Source organism: Halyomorpha halys, unplaced genomic scaffold, assembly GCF_000696795.3.
Source record: "Halyomorpha halys isolate HHAL.00 unplaced genomic scaffold, Hhal_1.1 Scaffold126.1, whole genome shotgun sequence".
Classification (NCBI taxonomy): domain Eukaryota; kingdom Metazoa; phylum Arthropoda; class Insecta; order Hemiptera; family Pentatomidae; genus Halyomorpha; species Halyomorpha halys.
In genome coordinates, this window is record NW_027112074.1 from 1,004,134 (window position 1) to 1,023,033 (window position 18,900).

The 18,900-nt window shown below is 30.1% G+C and overlaps 1 protein-coding gene across 1 annotated transcript in view; it reads right to left on the reverse strand.

The window, feature by feature from the left end:
- The window catches only part of LOC106678164 (guanylate cyclase 32E), a 219,205-nt gene that overhangs the window by 37,776 nt on the left and 162,529 nt on the right, over positions 1-18,900 (reverse strand). Inside the window, exons 9-10 of the mRNA XM_067050027.1 lie at positions 14,911-15,052; positions 12,707-12,797 (exon numbers count right to left, since the gene is read on the reverse strand). Coding sequence (XP_066906128.1) covers positions 12,707-12,797; positions 14,911-15,052 — 233 coding nt within the window. The remainder of the gene's footprint in view (positions 1-12,706; positions 12,798-14,910; positions 15,053-18,900) is intronic.

Genomic DNA, 18,900 nt, shown 5'->3' on the forward strand with positions numbered 1-18,900 from the left:
ATTTAAATAAATGTAATAAATATATACGTGATCATTATAAAAAGTTATAAACATTTAAAAATAAAAAAGCAATACATATACAAATTTTAAAAATACATAAATAATTTGTGCCATACACCCATGCTTTGAACTGAGACATCAATATCATCTGTTACCATGCACGTGAAGATGGATCATTCCCAGGGAGAACAAGATTCTATTTTCTGCCACTAATACTTCGTCCTTGATATCAACACCGAGTTCCTTCATAAAGCTCCTTGTGCTTAGAATAGTTCTGCGAGGTCCAATCTAGAAGCCTTTCACGTTGAGATCTCTTCCCTCCAAAGCCCACATGGAACTTTTCCTTAAGGGCAGGGAGACATTTATTATATGTTTCATTCATTTCCCTTTCCACTCTATATACCTAGTCAAGATTTCACTTTCATATCTCATTGCGGGATCTAGAACGAATGCTGACAGGTAATCATTGAGAAAGGGACAATATCAGCATATTGCGTGGATCCATCCGAATCTATACAGTTGACCTCTTCGAAGCAGACAAAATCCCTATCTTTAAGGAGCTTCATCAACTCATAGTACAAAAGCCGGGAAGAAAAAAAGGCAGTTATCTCACCCCAATTTTTTATTATTCAGTAAAAACTATGTATAATTACTAGTCAAAAATGTCGGCTGTTTCAAAAACTTTAAAAAACATTTATTTTTCATTCGGAGCTCTATGTCTTAAAACTACCAACAAAACTAGAAAATCTAAGAGAACATTATTTAAAGAAGAGTAAATTTGCTGAAATATTAGTCCTAAAAGAGCTATTTATGTCCAATAGTTCTCGAGATATAGCTTTTTAAAAAGCAAAATTTCTTAAAAATCTATTGAAAGATTAGTAGTTAGTTAATTTATTTTGAGAAATGACGGATACTATAGTTCCAAACAAATATAAATAAATTTATTTTACCAAATTCCATGTAAACTATTACTCTTACGATAAACATCATAAACTACTTTATAGCTCATAAAACTAGCTTTAATTTGAGTGCTAATAGACATCTGTACGTCAAATGGTTTTTGAGATATAAATTTTGATTTATGAAAAACTTTATTTCAGAAACCATTGGACGCACTGATGTCTGCCAGCGCTCAAATTAAAGCTAGTTAAATTTACTACAAAATAGTTAATTGTGTTTATCTTTGTAGGAGTAGTAGTTTTTATGATATTTGACAAAATAAACTCACAAAATGTTAATTTCTAGTTGTTCGTATAAAATGATGGATTTTGAAAAAATATATCTCTAGATCCATAAGACGCACATATGTCTTCCAACACTCAAAATAAAAGAAATTTAACTTACTATAAAGTAGTTTATGACATTTATCTTCGTAAGGAAATTAGTAGTTTTATGATATTCACATATGAATATAAATTTGTCCGAACAACTATAAATAAATTTATTTTACCAAATTCCATGTAAACTATTACTCTTACGATAAACATCATAAACTACTTTATAGCTCATAAAACTAGCTTTAATTTGAGTGCTAATAGACATCTGTACGTCAAATGGTTTTTGAGATATAAATTCACTAACTACTGATCTTTTTAGTACGTCCCATACAACATTTTTATGAAATGTTGCTTTTTAAAAAGTTATATATCGAAAACTATTTAACGTATATAACTCTATTAGGGCTCATATTTTAGCAAATTTACTCTTCTTTAAATAATGTTCCCTTAGGTTTTCTTGTGTTGTTCCTACTTTTTAAGATATAGTGCTCCGAATGAAAAATTAGTTTTTTTTATCGCTATGAAACAGCCGGCATTTTTTATTCCCCCTAACTATACTTGGCAGACTCATCAATTTTGACTATTAATTATACATAGTTTTCATTAATGTAATAAAAAATTGGGGTGAGATAACTGCCTTTTTTCTCCTCTTGGGCTCTTGTACTATCATGCTTTACCCTGTGGTGTCGAAGAGTTACGAAGATGGAGTTGTTGGTACTATTCCAACTGACACCTGGGACTCCACGCATTAACATTTAAACCAAACGTTAAAACAAAGGTGGAGATTTTGTTTATTTTATAATAAAAAGTAAAATAATTACCAAGAATTAATGGTACTATATTTTATGTGAAATTCAGAGAGTTTGACTCAGAGAAAATATATGGATAAAAAATAAATAAATAAATAACATCTGTAACATTATACAAACATTTTCAAAAAATATTAATCACAAAAATATCAATAATTCGTGCCTTCTAAAAATATAATATTTGGATTTTAGTAACACCAGTTTTGTTTATAATAATTTGGTATTATTTATATAATTGTTTTTTTATGTTAGTTTTATATGTTGAATGGGTATTTTTCCTTCTATACTATAGAGGTATAAGACACTATTATGCACATCACTGACTTTACAGAACAGATATTTCCCACCGAGTAAAAAGTAGACTTAGTTCTTTTTTAAAAGCACATAGCTAACTCCCCTTACAACTAGTTTAGTACACAGTTAACTATAGGTCTGGTTAGAGAAGAAAATACACTTCTGTACCTCGAAGTTAAAGGACACTGTATCAGAATTCAAAGGAGGGCAGTATGAACCAATAATGCCCAGATAAGCAGTTTTCTAATTATTGACGATAGCGATACTTCCACTTTTGATATAGTCATAGTAAAATCGAAATAATTATATCTAAACAAAAAATAAATAAATATAATTAAAATAAAATCAAAAATATGATAAGAATAAGTCAAACCAGATATGTGAGGTAAATTACACAGTGTATTGTTGATAAGGGTTTAATAGACAGTGTACCAGTAAATTGAATGAAATTAGAATAAGTAAGAGAGTGGATAAAAATAGGTAATTTAGCACAATTTGATCAAATTTAATTGATTGGTGCAGAGTGTTTCTCTAATTTAATTGTTTTATAGGTTGCGAGATTTATTTTGACAAAGGAAGAAAGGCCTGAAACTTATTAATGACATTGTTAGCTGTGATATTATTAATAAGGTAGGATAATTTATAATTCGGAATGTTTTTTAAAATTTTTTTTAATTTTTTAAAATATTTTTAATGATTATATTGTAATTGAACTAGTTAATCAGATATCCTTGAGAATGTGTGGAATGGCTGAAACGTAGGAGTTATAAGAAAATAAAGATATTGAAAATTTTTATGATAATTGATGAACAAATCAGTCTCCAACAAGAAATTAAATTATAAAAGTTTATGACAATAATATATGTATATGTTATATACATAGATTATTATTATTAATATTTACCTTGCACTAAATAACCATGCTACTGTTTATTTTCGAGAACCTTAACATACCAATAATATTTATTCCAATTTTCTAATGTATATATATTCTTGTATTATGATAGATATATAATTGATAGGTAATAGGATAATATAACTTATTGTGTTTTTCCACATGGAATCCTATTACCTATCAACATTTTATTATATGGCATTCTTATCCCAAAAATTTCGATTAAATAACCCTCAATTTACTAAAACCTAAATCTTAATCATAAATTATTAACTTTAAGGTGTTAATTAATCTTATCAAGCTCCTCCCTTAAGCTGGGCCGGAGCTTAACATTTATTAGACCGGATGAAGGAAAACAAATTAGAAAACAGGTCGATACTCTGGAGTTACTGGAGAAGTTTATGTTCTTTATATCGGTCTAATTTTATTTATTTTTCCAAATAAATCGAAATAACTTTGATTCGGATCAACAATTTTTATTAAATTCAACAGTAATTCAACTTTGATAGTGTTTTAAAATTTACTAAAAAAGTTTATGTCAAGTAGTTCCTTATTTGTTTATTATTCTTCTTAGAATAATATTCCCGTTTTTACAGATGCGAAATTTAGGCACTGAAACTTAGACGTAAATACGTTTGGAAGAAAGACATTTTAAAAATAGTTTCGTAATTAGTTAGACATTTTTTCACTGCTTCTATGATTTTCGTAACACTAGGAACCCCCATAAAAAAAAACGTATACCTTCCAAATAAGCCGTTCCTAGCGAACACTCACAAGAGACACCCATCACCATGAACGATTTTCAAATGTCCGGGATTAAAATTATATATATTTAGACAATTTGGCAACGAAAAGCTCCCTTTCAGGTGTAAGTAGCTAAATTTGCTTTAATAACACATAAATTTAGCCTTCTAGACAAACACTTACAAAAATGTTGAAAATTAAAGATCGTTCAGCCAATCTTTCGACAATGTGGAGACGTTCAAATATCATTAAATATAAATTCAATACGAAAGATAAAATAAAAGTAATTGATAGCTGCTTACATGTACTTCAAAAGGTACCTTCAAAGGCTACCTTTTCGATATCTCTCCCGCAAAGTTAAGTTACCAATATAATTGACAGTCTTAGTAACGTATGGCAGTGAAACGTGTGTCCTGATCCAAGGAAATGAAAAGAATATTAAGCCATACCATGTGTAGGCAGATCCTCCGTATAATCTATGGGCAATCAGAGAGTCGGAGCAATGGTGGTTAAGAAAATGGAGGAAGGAATATTGGAAATAAGGAGTTGATGGTATTAATAAACGGTATTTATCAAGATGAAATTGAAAAATGTTGTGATAGAAATTGCTAGTGGTGTACTGGGGAAGAAGGAACCAGCTCCCAGAAACGAATGGTTTGATGGAGAGTGTAGGATAGCTATGAAAGAAAGAAATAAAGCGAGGTTAAACATGGTAAAAAGAAAGACCAGAGGAAGTTTACGGGAATTTATAACAAAGAGGAGGGAAGCTAAAAAACTATAGACAGAAGAAGAGAGCATAGAACAAGGAAAACCTTAAAAAGTTGCAAGAATCCTGGGAGAAAAAAGAATCAAGAAAGTTTCATATGGGTGTAAAAGTAATAAAAAAAGGATTCCATGTCAAAACTGGATTATGTAAAGGGAAAGAAGTTGAGCTTATTGGGGAAAAGACGTCCACAAGAAAGGTTCTTGATGAACTCCTGAGTAAGAACCGGGTGGTGCAGATGTGGAAGCTCCTAAGAAGGAAGAACTCATCGACATAATTAAATCAAGAAAGAACCATAAGTTGTCAGGTCTTGACGAGATCAATTCAGAGATGAAATATGGAGGCAGTGAGAAGAAATTTATGATTGATTTGGAAGATATGGACTGAAGAAAGAATGCCAGAAGATTGGAAGAGAGAAGCATTATGTCCTATACACAATAATGGAGAAAAGTTTACATATGATAATTGTAGAGGCATTGCTCTTCTAAGCACAACTTATAAAAATACTGGCAGTGCGTCTATATAAATGAGTGTCCGATTTCACGGAAAATATTATAGGAGAATATCAAGGAGGGTTCTGGCACTTATACTACTCGTTTAATACTCATATCTTTTAGTACGAGAAATAAACTTAATTAGAAGATCGACCTCTTGTTACGAGCAATAAAATTAATCACAAGGGCTAAATGTACTAGATATCCTCCAAGCAGACTCTAATGCTTAGTTTTAAGCAGCCTCATTTATATTCCACATTACCTCCTCACTCTTCTCTATTATCTCTATCTATCTCATTGTTGCTAATAAATATATAGTCGACTATACTGTATATAATGGAGAAATTAGAGGTACAATTAATAACGAAATAAGTGATATAGATATTATAACTAATACAGATATAGGCTATGAAAATTAAATAAATAATAATAAAGGCCTATGAATAATCGAAGGTGAATACATAAGAAAAATAAAATGGATAAAGATAGAGGATACCAAACAATAGAAAAAATGCTAAATAATATCAATAAATAATTAATTAGATTAGATACCTATACGTGAACAAAATATAATCAATTGGTGAGTCATGAAATAAATTAACTAATTTCATTTACTTATAATGGGAGAATTATAGGCTATTTGCAATATATGACAGGGACAGAATAAATGCTGTCTTTTAAATGCAAAAAGAATCAAGAACTTAACTTAAAACTAAGGAAATAAAAATAAGATTACAACCAAGAAAAACTTAAATTACATTAAACGCGTAACATAACATTAATTTGTGGTGGAATATGTTCTTTACTAATAGAGAATAACAGCACAATTTTAGTTTACTGTATTTGCTTCAATCAGAGGTATAGATTTTTTTTTTTTTATGCCTATTGAAATATTACGAAAAAGTATTCTATACGTCTTTAAAAATTTATGAATCTGAGTTTTAAACGGAAAATCATGTTTTAGGGTTCCCTGAGTCCGAATCGGATAAAATGTACTCAGTGTGTGCAGGTACTCCAGATCAAAAACGAAAAGGTGTGAAAAACTGAAATTATGTAATTGAGGCAGCTATATATCTGGGATAATAATAAAACTTTTTCGAGGAAATAGACACGAATTGATATACAACTTTTTAATGATTTTTTTGAGGGCACTATGTTAGACCATGAAAAAGAATTTCGCAGGTGAAGTGGGTTAGTTACAAAAAGATTCAAGTTTCAATGAACAGTAGAAATTATCTGAAAATAAATTATGCCATTATTGATATAAAATAACCCAATGCCATAAAATTTTGATCCACCAGATCCGCAACATGTCCTAAGATTTTTTTTGAAAATTTCGCTAGTTGATGATCGTATAATTGAGGCATTCTGCTATAAAATATGAAAAAGGAAAAAACAAACTTTTATTCAGGTGTCGCTTACCATAATTTAATAACAATATTCTTAATTCTTTGGTTTAATCTTACTTCAGTTCCACCCATCTCTACAATCCAACTGAAAGGTTGAAACGATTGTGGACAAGAGACCTATTGTAAAATAAATTCAACAATTGCAGTTATGACAATGAGCAGATACTCCGCTCATGCAGAGTGTTTGGGACTTTAGCGCACTTACTTAGCCTCCACTGGCTCATTACCAGTGACGCGGTGAGTGGGCTGCGCTGGGATCTCGAAGAGCCCACTCTACCTCTTATGTTACAGGAATGTAGAGAAACTACCCACTGGCAGCACACTAAAAACTTTTTTATAATATAAAGTCTCAAGGCCATCTTCTTTTCAGGCGCCTCAAAGGATTGACAGGAATGGAAGAGGAAGCAAGGTTAGCAACTGATGGGTTTGGGTGGTTAGGTAGGTTATTATGGAAGAATTGATATCTGGTTCGGGCTAGATCGGTTACATAAGGAACATTTAGATCTTTATTGATGATTTGATTTGTGACAAAGTAAGGAGCATTGAGGATTTTACGAAGGATTTTGGATTGTAAAGATTTGATACGAGAGGAATTCGAAGGTTTAGCGGAGCCCCAAAGCTCAAGAGTAAAGGTGATTTGATGGGATTTATTTTTATCCTCCGATTTTGGCACCTTTCTTCGATGGTTGTTATATGGGACTGCAGAGTTTGGGATGCCATCAAAGACAAAGATATTGGACGTTAAGAGGATGGGTGTTGGGATTAGGGTATCATTTTGACTATAGATAATTTCCAAAATACTGTTTCAAAAATATATGAAATCAGCACTAAATAATGCGGGGGAGCCAAAAACTTCAAAATAAATATCAAACGCCACGTTTTAGGACTGATTGCCTTAACTACTTTTTAATAGACTTTAAAATTAATCTTTTTATTTAATTGAAATCTGGATTTGAAAAGATTTTTGATCTCAAATACTGAGAAACATATTTAAGTTCTGTCCTATTTTTATGCTTGTTATTATACTGTACTTCAAAGACATTTTAGCATAACATTCATTAAACAATTATTTGTACGCAGTTTGCCAAGGTAATGAATGCTCAAATAAGTCCTTATAAAAAGTAAAAGAAACTTGAATCACAAAGTTTATCCACAAAGCCTTTTCAGTCCGTGACTAGCGTATATTGTGCCTTGGTGTTTATTAGGTCAGTTCAGGGGGGAGGGGTGCGAAAGGGAGGTGAAGTAAATGCTTTTAGCAACAATTTGAAATTCTACTTCGTAGGGAACAAAAAGAAAACTGATTAATGACCCTTTATTTTTTTAAGTAAATAAATTAGAGCTAAGAACCTCAATAGATTCATTGAAACTATTTAAAATTCTACTTTATTTTTGTTAAAGTGTATTTAAATTTTTCTCCTAAGAAGAAGTACCATTTAAAAGTTTGAATAAAAATTTGATAATTTTATATATATATTTTTTTACAGGAATATTGTTTTTAAAACAACGGTTTTATTAATTGATACGACTTATTTCGATACCATTGATAGGTTTATGATCAATCACATTGGCAAGTAACAAATAGAGATGACTAAACATAAAAGATCTTCAGTGCCCTATTACAATCTGTTAGTTTTTTTTTTTTTTTTTTTCCAAATTGTGATATTCTTTGTTCAATTACATAATAACAGGTAAACGTATAACCAAATATCTGAGTTATATTGTATATGAGTTTGTAAATGAATATGAAAAAAAAAAATTAAATTTCAAAATTCCTAATCTATTCATTTAATTTATCCATTACAGGAAATTATGATTTTAAAACACCTGTTTTATTAAACTTGATACGACATATTTCGATTCCATTATTTTCAGTAATTTAGGGGAAGAAGAGGGTACAAATAAAAAGAGATGAGAATTATTTTTTTAAAGCAATTTTGTCAGTCTCTGAATGTTTGGAGAATAAATAAAATAAAATCAATTATTCAAAAATACTATGAGCTTTAACAGGACTATTAATGTAAAATAATGTGCTTCAAAATTATAACTTTCAGAATAATTTAGATAGATACAGGTACTTTTAAAAAAGATTGTGATGCATATGCAAATTGTTAAAAAAAAATTATTGAAATTAGAAGTCGCTAAATTAAGACAGAAGTTGATTTTTAGCTGATTAACATAAAAACTTACCTTTGCTAAGTGCAACACTGATACTAAAAGGCCTCCAATTTGATAGGTTTATGATCAATCACTTTGGCAAGTAACAAATAGAAATGATTATTATCTGCTTAGTCAAACAGAAAAGATTTTCAATGCCCTATTACAATCTGTTAATTTTTTTTTTCTCCAAATTTTAATATTCTTTGTTCAATTGCATAATAACAGTTAAACGTGTAGGCTAAAAAAGCAAATATTTGAGTTATATATTAGTAAATAAATATGAAATATTTAAAAAAATAATTAAATTTCAAAATTCCTGATCCATCCATTTAATAAAATATATAACCTACCGATTTCTATATTATTATATGCCCTTTTTATATTCCCTTAAGTAAATTGATGATTATTCATGCCATATCCTTGAAGAATTTCCTACCATTTCTATCCTCCATCCCACCACTTCAATTTTCATTCCAATTCAGCTTCTATTTTTCTCTTCATTTATTAATATTAATACCACTTGTTTACAAATAGAATTATATATTTTTATGCTTGATCTATCATTGTCGCGTATCTCATAGAAGATATAAATAAAGAATTGTACAAAGTCTGTACAACTATATAATTTTCAGATGACATTATGCGATTGATAAAAATTATTTATATTCTTTCATTCGAAATGATACAATGATTTTGACAAAACTCAAGGAAGAAAAACATTACCAAAGCATTATCGTTGCTAAATCTAAATGTTGTGATCTTCGAATAATACTTCATCATACTCTCTCAGCGAATTGAAAACTTGAATTTTATATAGTTAGAAAAATTACGAATTAGACGAATTGAAAATCTAGAGCCTCAACAGTTAGAAGAGAAAAGGGAAAGATTGTAACGAACAATGAAAATATTAGAACTAAAAAAATGCAAAAATTGATGTTGGGCTTATATGAGGCTGGACGAGAAGTTAAATTTTTAGACAACGGAAATTTAAAAAAGATTTGATATATAGGAAGATGTTCAGGGTTGCGGTGAAAGGAGAAACAAAAATAGTTTACGAAAATAGTTTGTTTCTCCTTTGACCGCAACCCTGACCATCTTCCTATATATCAATTTTTACGGTCAACTATATATACATATATTTAAAAAAGATTTGAATTCTGCGGTACTTTGACGCTGGAAGAGGAAAAGTCTAGATCGAAAAATAGCTGATGTCACCCAGGTAACTGCTGCCTATAGATGATTTATATTATATAAAAAAGTTTCTATATTATATAATAAAGCTTTTATTGATCACCGTGTAATATTTTATTTTACATATAAGGTGTAATAATAAAAATCTGTACCGGAGTTACTATTATTTATAATAATCTAAACCCATGTGTCTTGGCCGCCCGTAGCTCAGATGGTTCGGCCAAGGTCTATCGTTCTGAGATCTGCGAACGGAGCCGGTTTGAATCCGGCCTGGGGCGTTGACTTTTGTAAGTGGTGGTCCTACAAAATGAAAAACTTGACCCCCAACTATTGTTTGAATAGGTTAGTCACCTGTAGCTAACTAGACAAACATCACCTTCGCTGTTCATTGCCTTAAAAAAAAAAAAAAAAACCAATGTCTTTTTGCATATATATTACTAACCACCATAAATTATAGTTATACAATTTGAGTAGTACAATTAAATGGATAGTTAAAATATTGTAAAGAAACTGTAATTTTAGATATATTAGATTTGTAATATATCTTATATGAATAATATCTCCATAGTATCCAAACCAGAACACAATCACTCAAAGGGTTGTTACAGAACCAACTCTATTTAATCAAAGCGCTGACATATTTTCTCTTGATGTCTATGAGCGAAAATGTTGGAGCAATATATTTTCTTTCGAGTCGTAATTTGCTTGACAATGGCTTGTTGCCATCCCATGAGTAGAGAATTTAATCAAACTATGGGACAGTGACAGATGGTGGTTCTCAACAAACTTGTACAATATTGAAGTGACTCGCTCAGGCTTCGCATGTCTCTCACTATTTGTCAGCCCTTCGCTCCCATTGGACTTCGTTTAGCATATTTATTGGTTTTAGCTATTCAGTTATTAATGCTTAGTCTATAAGAAATAATAAACCATTGTCAATTAACTTTAAAACAGAAGAAAGTAGATTCATAGACCAAGTAATTGTCAGATCTCAACTTTCACAAAAACACATCAAAAGTAAATTTTCATCATATTGAAGTTAATTATTGATTTTTTATCGTCAATATTGAACTTTTGCAATTGACAAAAAAAAAATTAAAAAATCGAATAAGAAATCTGTATGTTTGTGTTTCTCTCCAGGACTAAACGCCACTTTTTTTTTTTACTAAAGTAACAGACCACAAAATCCTCGGAACTTGACAGAAACGTTTTATCCATAAAATCCTCCCATCTAGAGATTTTTTATACCCCCATATTTCTGTCATTTAAGAACAGAAATGTTGAGAAGAAAAACATAATGTGATTTGGAATTATTACACCAATGCCTTTAAACGTTCCAAATTAATTCGCCACCCTTTTATAATTTTAATTAATTACACGTCATATTAGTAAATAAGAAATAATATGAATTTCCGAGAAGTGACCTAAAATTCCCAGGGCGAACTGCGACTTAAGAGTCAAATCTAAAAAAAAAGTCCAATAGTTTTGGAGAAAATTTCAAACGGTGTACGGCGAATGGACGGGTTTCTATTTATTCGAACTTTGAATTCTACTATCTTCACTTAATTTTTAATTTTCGCTGTATGCCTTTCAGAGCCAAGTTCTAATTCAAGATCTCCACCAATTCGCATTGATTTTATAATCAATCATTTTATTGCAATACAAATATTTTGATTTACAAAATTTCATTTTGCTACTTATATTTAATATAGAAATAAGAGAGATGGCACAGTAATAGAATAAAATAGCTTAAAATTATGCAGTGCTCAAAAAGTAAGTGTAAATGAATATCTGTCAATCGGTTCTTACGTAAAAATACTTGAAAAACGTGATGATATAATGTTTAACATTTTCGAAGGATACGTAGGCATAATTATGTTAATAATAAGGCAGGTTTTTTAAAAATGGCTACCGCATATATTTAGGTTTATTGTTAATACATCCTTATGTATTACTTGTAGCTGAAGTATCATTAAAAACTACTTCATAGGGTATGGTCTCAAGTATGCTAAAGTTCTTTATATTCAATAATTCCCGACATACAGTTTTTCCATAACCAACTTAATTTTTTTTCTCTAAATAATGAAAAATAATTATTTTTTGAATTTAATTCGCCACATATCATGAAAACTACTACTAAAAAAAAAAAAATTCAGAAAATACTTTATGGTCCCTTCAAAACATTTTGGGTTGAGCCCTTGTAGAAATCTTTAAGTTCAATATTTTTCGATAGTTTTTAAAAACTATTGTTTTTTTTGTCAACAATATATCGTATTTAAAAAAAAATAATTTCGATCTATATCAGGACAAATACTACTCCTAGGAAAATAATTATTATAAACTACTTTATGGTGCATTCCAAGAGCTCTGAATGTGCCCTTAAAGATATCTATAAATCAAATAGTTACTGTTACTAATAGTTACTACTACTACTACTACTACTGCTGCTGCTGCTGCTGCTGCTGCTGCTGCTACTACTACTACTACTACTACTACTACTACTACTACTACTACTACTACTACTACTACTACTACTACTACTACTACTACTACTACTACTACTACTACTACTACTACTACTACTACTACTACTACTACTACTACTACTACTACTACTACTGCTACTACTACTACGAAAAGAATTGACAGCTAGGTGCACTAAAGTCTACCTACTGATGCACTTCTCTCCGGTGAATCCGCAGGGTGGCTCAGCGATTGGGACTTCTCCGTTCACCCACTCGATGTCCGAGGTCAGATGTAGCTCCTGAAACAGAAAGTTTTAGATAAAAGGTAGAGAGAACGTTAATAAAAAATATTATTAAAAATCGTACTTGTCAATCATATTTCAATTTCGTTAATCACGTTTTCAGTATTTTTTTTTTTGTATACCATATTTCGAACATCCAGGTTTTATTGATTAGGTATTTAAAATCGGAAATAGATAAATGTTTCTAATATGTCAAAGGAACTTATTATAGATGTAAATTTTTAAATAAAAATGGTATTTATATTGTTAATTATTTCATCTTGAAATATTTAAAAATATTTAGGAATAATAAATATTTAAATATTAATTGAAATGTTGTAAATGAAAAACTTTATATCGGAAGATTAATAGTTGACAGTATATAGTAGATTAAAGGAAGATAGTTAGTGCTTAGAGCCCTGCAAAGAGCCATGAAGCGTTGGTTACCAATAAATAGGAAAAAAACAAGATTTAAACGAAGTGCATAACATTTTTGGTTAAATATAAAAGAAAATAACAAGCACAAATTGCGACTGAACATTCATTCGCAATTTGTTCTTGTTATGCTATATTTTATAACAATTAGTGTTAATGTCATTGCATTCCGATTTGTTTCTTATTATAGATATATATTTAATACTTTAGCTAGCTAATTACAGTGCTTGTAAATGGTAACATTAATACATTTTTATTATTAAATAAAGACTTATATTGATCGTCTCACATGATTACCTTGTAAATGTCTTTTTTGCCTTAATATATATGTATTAAAGGTTAAGGGAATAAAATAAGATTAATGTATCGATAGATACTGTAATAGACAGAAGAATCCATTTTATAAATTAAATAATGCTGTTAAAGTTCTGTATTTAACAGCATTATTTAATGCAGATGTAATTGCAAAGTGTAAATCAATTTGTTCGAAACCACGCCTGCATTGTTCTGGTGGCAGACCCGCAATTCCTAACTTTCGTGCTGGTATAGTTTACCACTGGCGCCCTTACGTAACAACACAACAGTAGCTCATCAACATGGAAGAAAAAAAAAATCAAGGATTTTTCTTATATCCAAATCAACTTGTTATAAAGTACCATTATTTTGATTATCTTTCACTTGATTTTAATATTATGGGTGATGTAAAGGATTAGGTAATTATTTAAAAATTGAAAAGAAAGTCAAGAAGAGGTATTGTTTTCTTATTGTTTCTGAAGTCTTAAATTTCAATAAATGAGAAATGTCAATACTTTAATAAACGGAATTTTTGATTTTTTCTTTTCTAAAATTTTCTAATAAAAAAAAATTAAATGCTTGTCAAAATAGCGAGAGGATATCATAGGAATAATAATAGAAAAAATCTGGCGAGGCGTTTGCATCTCACAACTTTCATTTACCACCCTGCCTACGTCCCCAATTTTTGTGTAGATTGGTCTTCTAGTGTTCAAGTTATCAAAATTTTTGTGATTTTCGTAAAGTAAAAAAATCTAAAAAGACGAGGAAAGGCGAAAATCATGAACAAAAATTATTTTCTGCTCCTATAAAATTAAAAAAAAAAGATAAGTATTTTAGGGTTTCTCGAAGTGAAAATAACGAGCATAAATTTTGTTCATGCCAAGAGTAGAACCGTTTAAAAAAAGAGAATGAATGTCTGTATAAGTAAGTGAATAGAAAGATTTGACAGCTTAGTGGATGGAGGGCCATCCGTAGGTCTTTGCCACCTGGGAAGTTAACCATGGTTAAAGTAGGTTGGTCACCTATAGATACCCACCTCTTCCCTCCCCCCTCCGTATGACAGAAATGAGGAAGGGGTTTATATAAAACGAAAAAAATTGTGGATGGGTCTGTTCATAAGTTTTAGTTTTCTTTTTGGAACTGGAATTCAATATTTATCGTATTTCAGGAGTTCACCCCTATTTTTTGGCAAACCGTTTTGGGTAGCGGTATTCCTTTCTTGGCATTTATACTGTTAGATGAAGCTTCTTTATCAACTGCATATACACTTACAAAAGCATTTTGACGCATAGTACCCATTGTTTTCTCTGTAAAAATAGAATCCGAGACAATGAGGCTCCTCCTTGAGGTACACCACAAATGAAATGAATATTATTTACTAAATAGTAATTGATAATATTACCGGAAGTGGATTAGACTGCCCCGACCTGTAGGTGTAGACTCCAACCGGATACAGGCCGTACTTTCCGGTAGGACCAGCCCTCCTCACCAGGAGGGTGTAGTTACCCTCTGCGTCCCCGTTTTCGTCCATGTACACCATGTATCTGTAACATTGATATGCCATAAAACATATTTATAATGTATCCTCTGTTATTCACCTTATCATGTAATAATTTATGTATCTAATGGTATATAGTTTTTATTATTTACTGATTTGAAGTGAATTACTCGTCTGTAATGACTTTCTTTGTTTTAATTTATCCGTTACAACGTTGGAGATATATGGGATAAATTTCTGAAAAATTAAAAACTAGAAGTATACAACATAAAGATTGTTAATTTCAAAACATTAAAAACGCATTTAATTTTATGCATTTTGTGCATGGCCTCTGTTATTTTCCTATTTTTAGAGTGATTAACAAATTCTATAATTTTTAGGTTTATAAAATCGAAATTATGTTTAAGTTTTATACTATGTTGAACCAGTGATGCTGCTAGTTTTAATGTTTTTAACGTTTTTATAATCACCTTTATGTGTTGAACTCATGTTTTTATTTTTTTGGAAGTTTTCAACGTTATATCGGATAAATTAAAATAAAGAAAGTTATTATGGAAGAGTAAGCCACTTCAACTCATTAGGTAAATGCACAACCTATCCAGTAAATGAACCTAAAATATTAAGTTTATATTAATATTATCTGACAAAAATATGAAACAGCTAAAAATAAGCTAGAGCAAAAATCTTCAGAATAACGCTTGAAATATAAAAACAAATAAATAAAATAGTAAATAATCAGATATAATATTCTAAATCCGCATATTTGTAATTGTATTAACTTCCATCAATTATGTTAATAATATATATATCATTAACTTAATCCAGGCCACTTGTGGCGTCCCATTTGTTATTTTGGAGCTGGAAAATTTTTAAATTGTTGCTGAAACTGTATTTCGAATTAAAATTTTTTGAGCGTTTATGATATGCGTTGTTATTTCATGGCCCAATTTTACCCAGGTACTATAAACCCAACTTAAAATTTTTTGTAGAACAAAATTACAAAATCAGTTCCAACATAAATCAGAATAAGTTTGTGAATTCAATGGTTGTTCTAACATAGATGAGAAACTAAGAATAAAAGATGAGTTTCCTCCTGTAAATCTGAGATGATCCTGGATCTAAAATGTTAAAATTCAGAGTACGTTGTTTTTGGTCAAATAAAGGTAATAATAATATATTAATAATAAATAAATTGAATTATTTTGCTACCTATATATTTTTAATACCACTCAGTACATTAATGGTTATTAAAAATTATGTGAAAATTCGTTTTCTGTTATTTTTGTATATGAGAAATGCAGGCCAGATGCATGAAATGCTTCTTTCTTGTTTGATTATTTTAGTCAATTAAATAATATATATTGCTTAGGCAATCATTAATTTCAAATTAATGTATTCATTAGAGCATTTCCATTATTTTTTCAGCTTGATTGGAGTACTTTTACATTTTTGGAAATTCAAACTCAAAAGTGATCCTTTTTGTGAGAATTGCTGATATGCAACTAAGACTTTTGCAATGCAAATTTGGACCTTGCCCTATTCATGAATTTAATTAATCATTAACCAAAATTATTCAATTATCTCTTTACCTTATTTTTGATTATCATTTAAACTATAATTAATTGATATTTTCTAATAATTAACACTGAAACTTTTTTTTTTTTGGCTCCAATCAAATATTCCACAAAATCAGACTGGACTTGGATATCAGAAGGTTTGCTGGAACCAAACTCTGTTTTGAGGCGATCGATCACCAGTTGTGAGGTCAATTTGAATCCAATTAGTCTAAAACTGCAATTACAGAAAGCTATGGAGGTTTAGTTTGGGCGCCATACCGGGTTCAATTAGAATTTAAAATTCATTATTCAAATATCGCCTCTTTTAAGAGGGAACGATCATTATAAAAAAATTGAACAGAGCCCCAATCACTCCAATAATCCAGCAAGCTCCAATATCAGTATATAACAATTTGATCCCTATTTAATTTTGATCGTTCCAAATGAGGTCATTTTCACCGAAAGTAAAAAAAGAACTTTAGTTTTTCTATGAAAAAAAAAATTAAATCAGTAGCAAAATACTCATTCGTAGATATAAATATAGATTTTACTAGTGTTGCGGCAAGCAAATTTTTAATAGTTAATTCCATACTATAACTAAGTTTATCTGTAGTAGTTGTAAGTATTTTGCGTTAGCTTGTTATCATTTATTCTGCAGAGGCATAAATAATACTTCACTAATACTATTATTGTGTAGATACGCCGGCTCAAACGTCTTTATCTCTCTAGCTGGCTGGCGAACGCTAATGTTCTGATCCTCAAGTCGCGGCAGGCGGACGTTTTACGATCTTCCTCCACTAGGACAATTACCCACAAGGGGCCCCATCACCCATGGCGATATAAAGACTTTTTTATTTTATTAAAACTTTATTTATTTTTTTATTTTAAGAAGAATTTAAATATTTTAGTAGTTAGAAGAATTATTAAGTTCCTTTTTTGTTTAATGTATACATATTTTTTCTCTCTTTTTTAAAAGTTTTTATTTTAAAAGTAATCAAAATATATTATTACTAAATTCGACCCTACATTTCTTTTAATTTAATTCCATTCAAGGTAATTAAGAGGTAATCTAAGTTCCCTTTGAACCCCCACCCGCCATAAGAACTAGCAATATGAGTTTTTTTTTATTAATCTATTGGTTAAAAAAAAAGCACAACTTTCAACAGGATAGTCTAAGTTTTCATGAATTCATATAGACAGACATAAGGCTGGTTTCGTAGTGGATAGAGCTTTTACAACATTCAGGGTGATAGTGCGTGCGTGTCCTTTACTACATAATGATAATTTAATTTAGTGGCTTTGTGTGATTAGGTTAAAGTCGAAGGAAAGTTGGAGATTTATGTAAAATTGGATTCAGTACAATTTTTATAAATTATTATTTTAAGGCAGAAACCACTTCGGGGTCAATATTGCATTGATTTCCAAAATTTTTATTAGTCCTTGTTGTCTTCATTGGGGAATTTAAATATATAACTATTGAAAAATGGTAACTTGTGGTAAAATTTTATGGAAACGTTTTGAGTGGTTAAGAAATTCAAAAAGTTTATTTACAGTCTTTTTGTTATCCTGCAAAATTGAATGGAGATCTGCTTGTAATTCATACAAAGATTTGACGTAGTCATATGCTTGGCATTCAGTTAAGATGTGTTTTACGGTAAGGCGCGTTCCGCAAGAATCGCAAGCCATAAGGTAACCGTGGGTCTGGCGCGTATGACCTATTCGAAGGCACGTTAAAGTTACCTCTTTTTTGCGCAAATATCTAGTAGATGATATCCAACGTCACTTCTGATTTCCCATAATTTGTTGTCAGTAACACTTTCCTATATTTTATACCATTTCAATTTAATTCTTTGCTTAATGAAGTCATCGACAAGTACAAATTTTTATTCACTAGTATAGAAAATAGCAAATAGTATTTTAAAGTTAGTTTGTCTCATACGACCCAAAATGAAAAGAAAGTTTATTAATGATTTACTTTATGAAGTTTTAATATATATATATTTTTTTTTTCGAATCGTCATTACACTAACCTATTTCAAACAATAACTTGCTGTTTACGGCTATTTTTCTAAAACGGTTCATCAGTAGATTTTATTATCAAACAAATAATTATTTGCACTGTACACATATGTATACATTGTTATGTATTTATTTATTATTTATTAGTATTATTTATGTAAATTTATTTATTAGAATAGCTCTATAGTATCAATCTATCATTTCAAAACGAACGGAGTCTAGCTGTACGGGTTCGTGACGAATTCTCTCGAACTTCAACACTGACATCCGGTGTTCCTCAAGGACCAGTCTTATTTCCAGTTCACTTGAAATTACTATA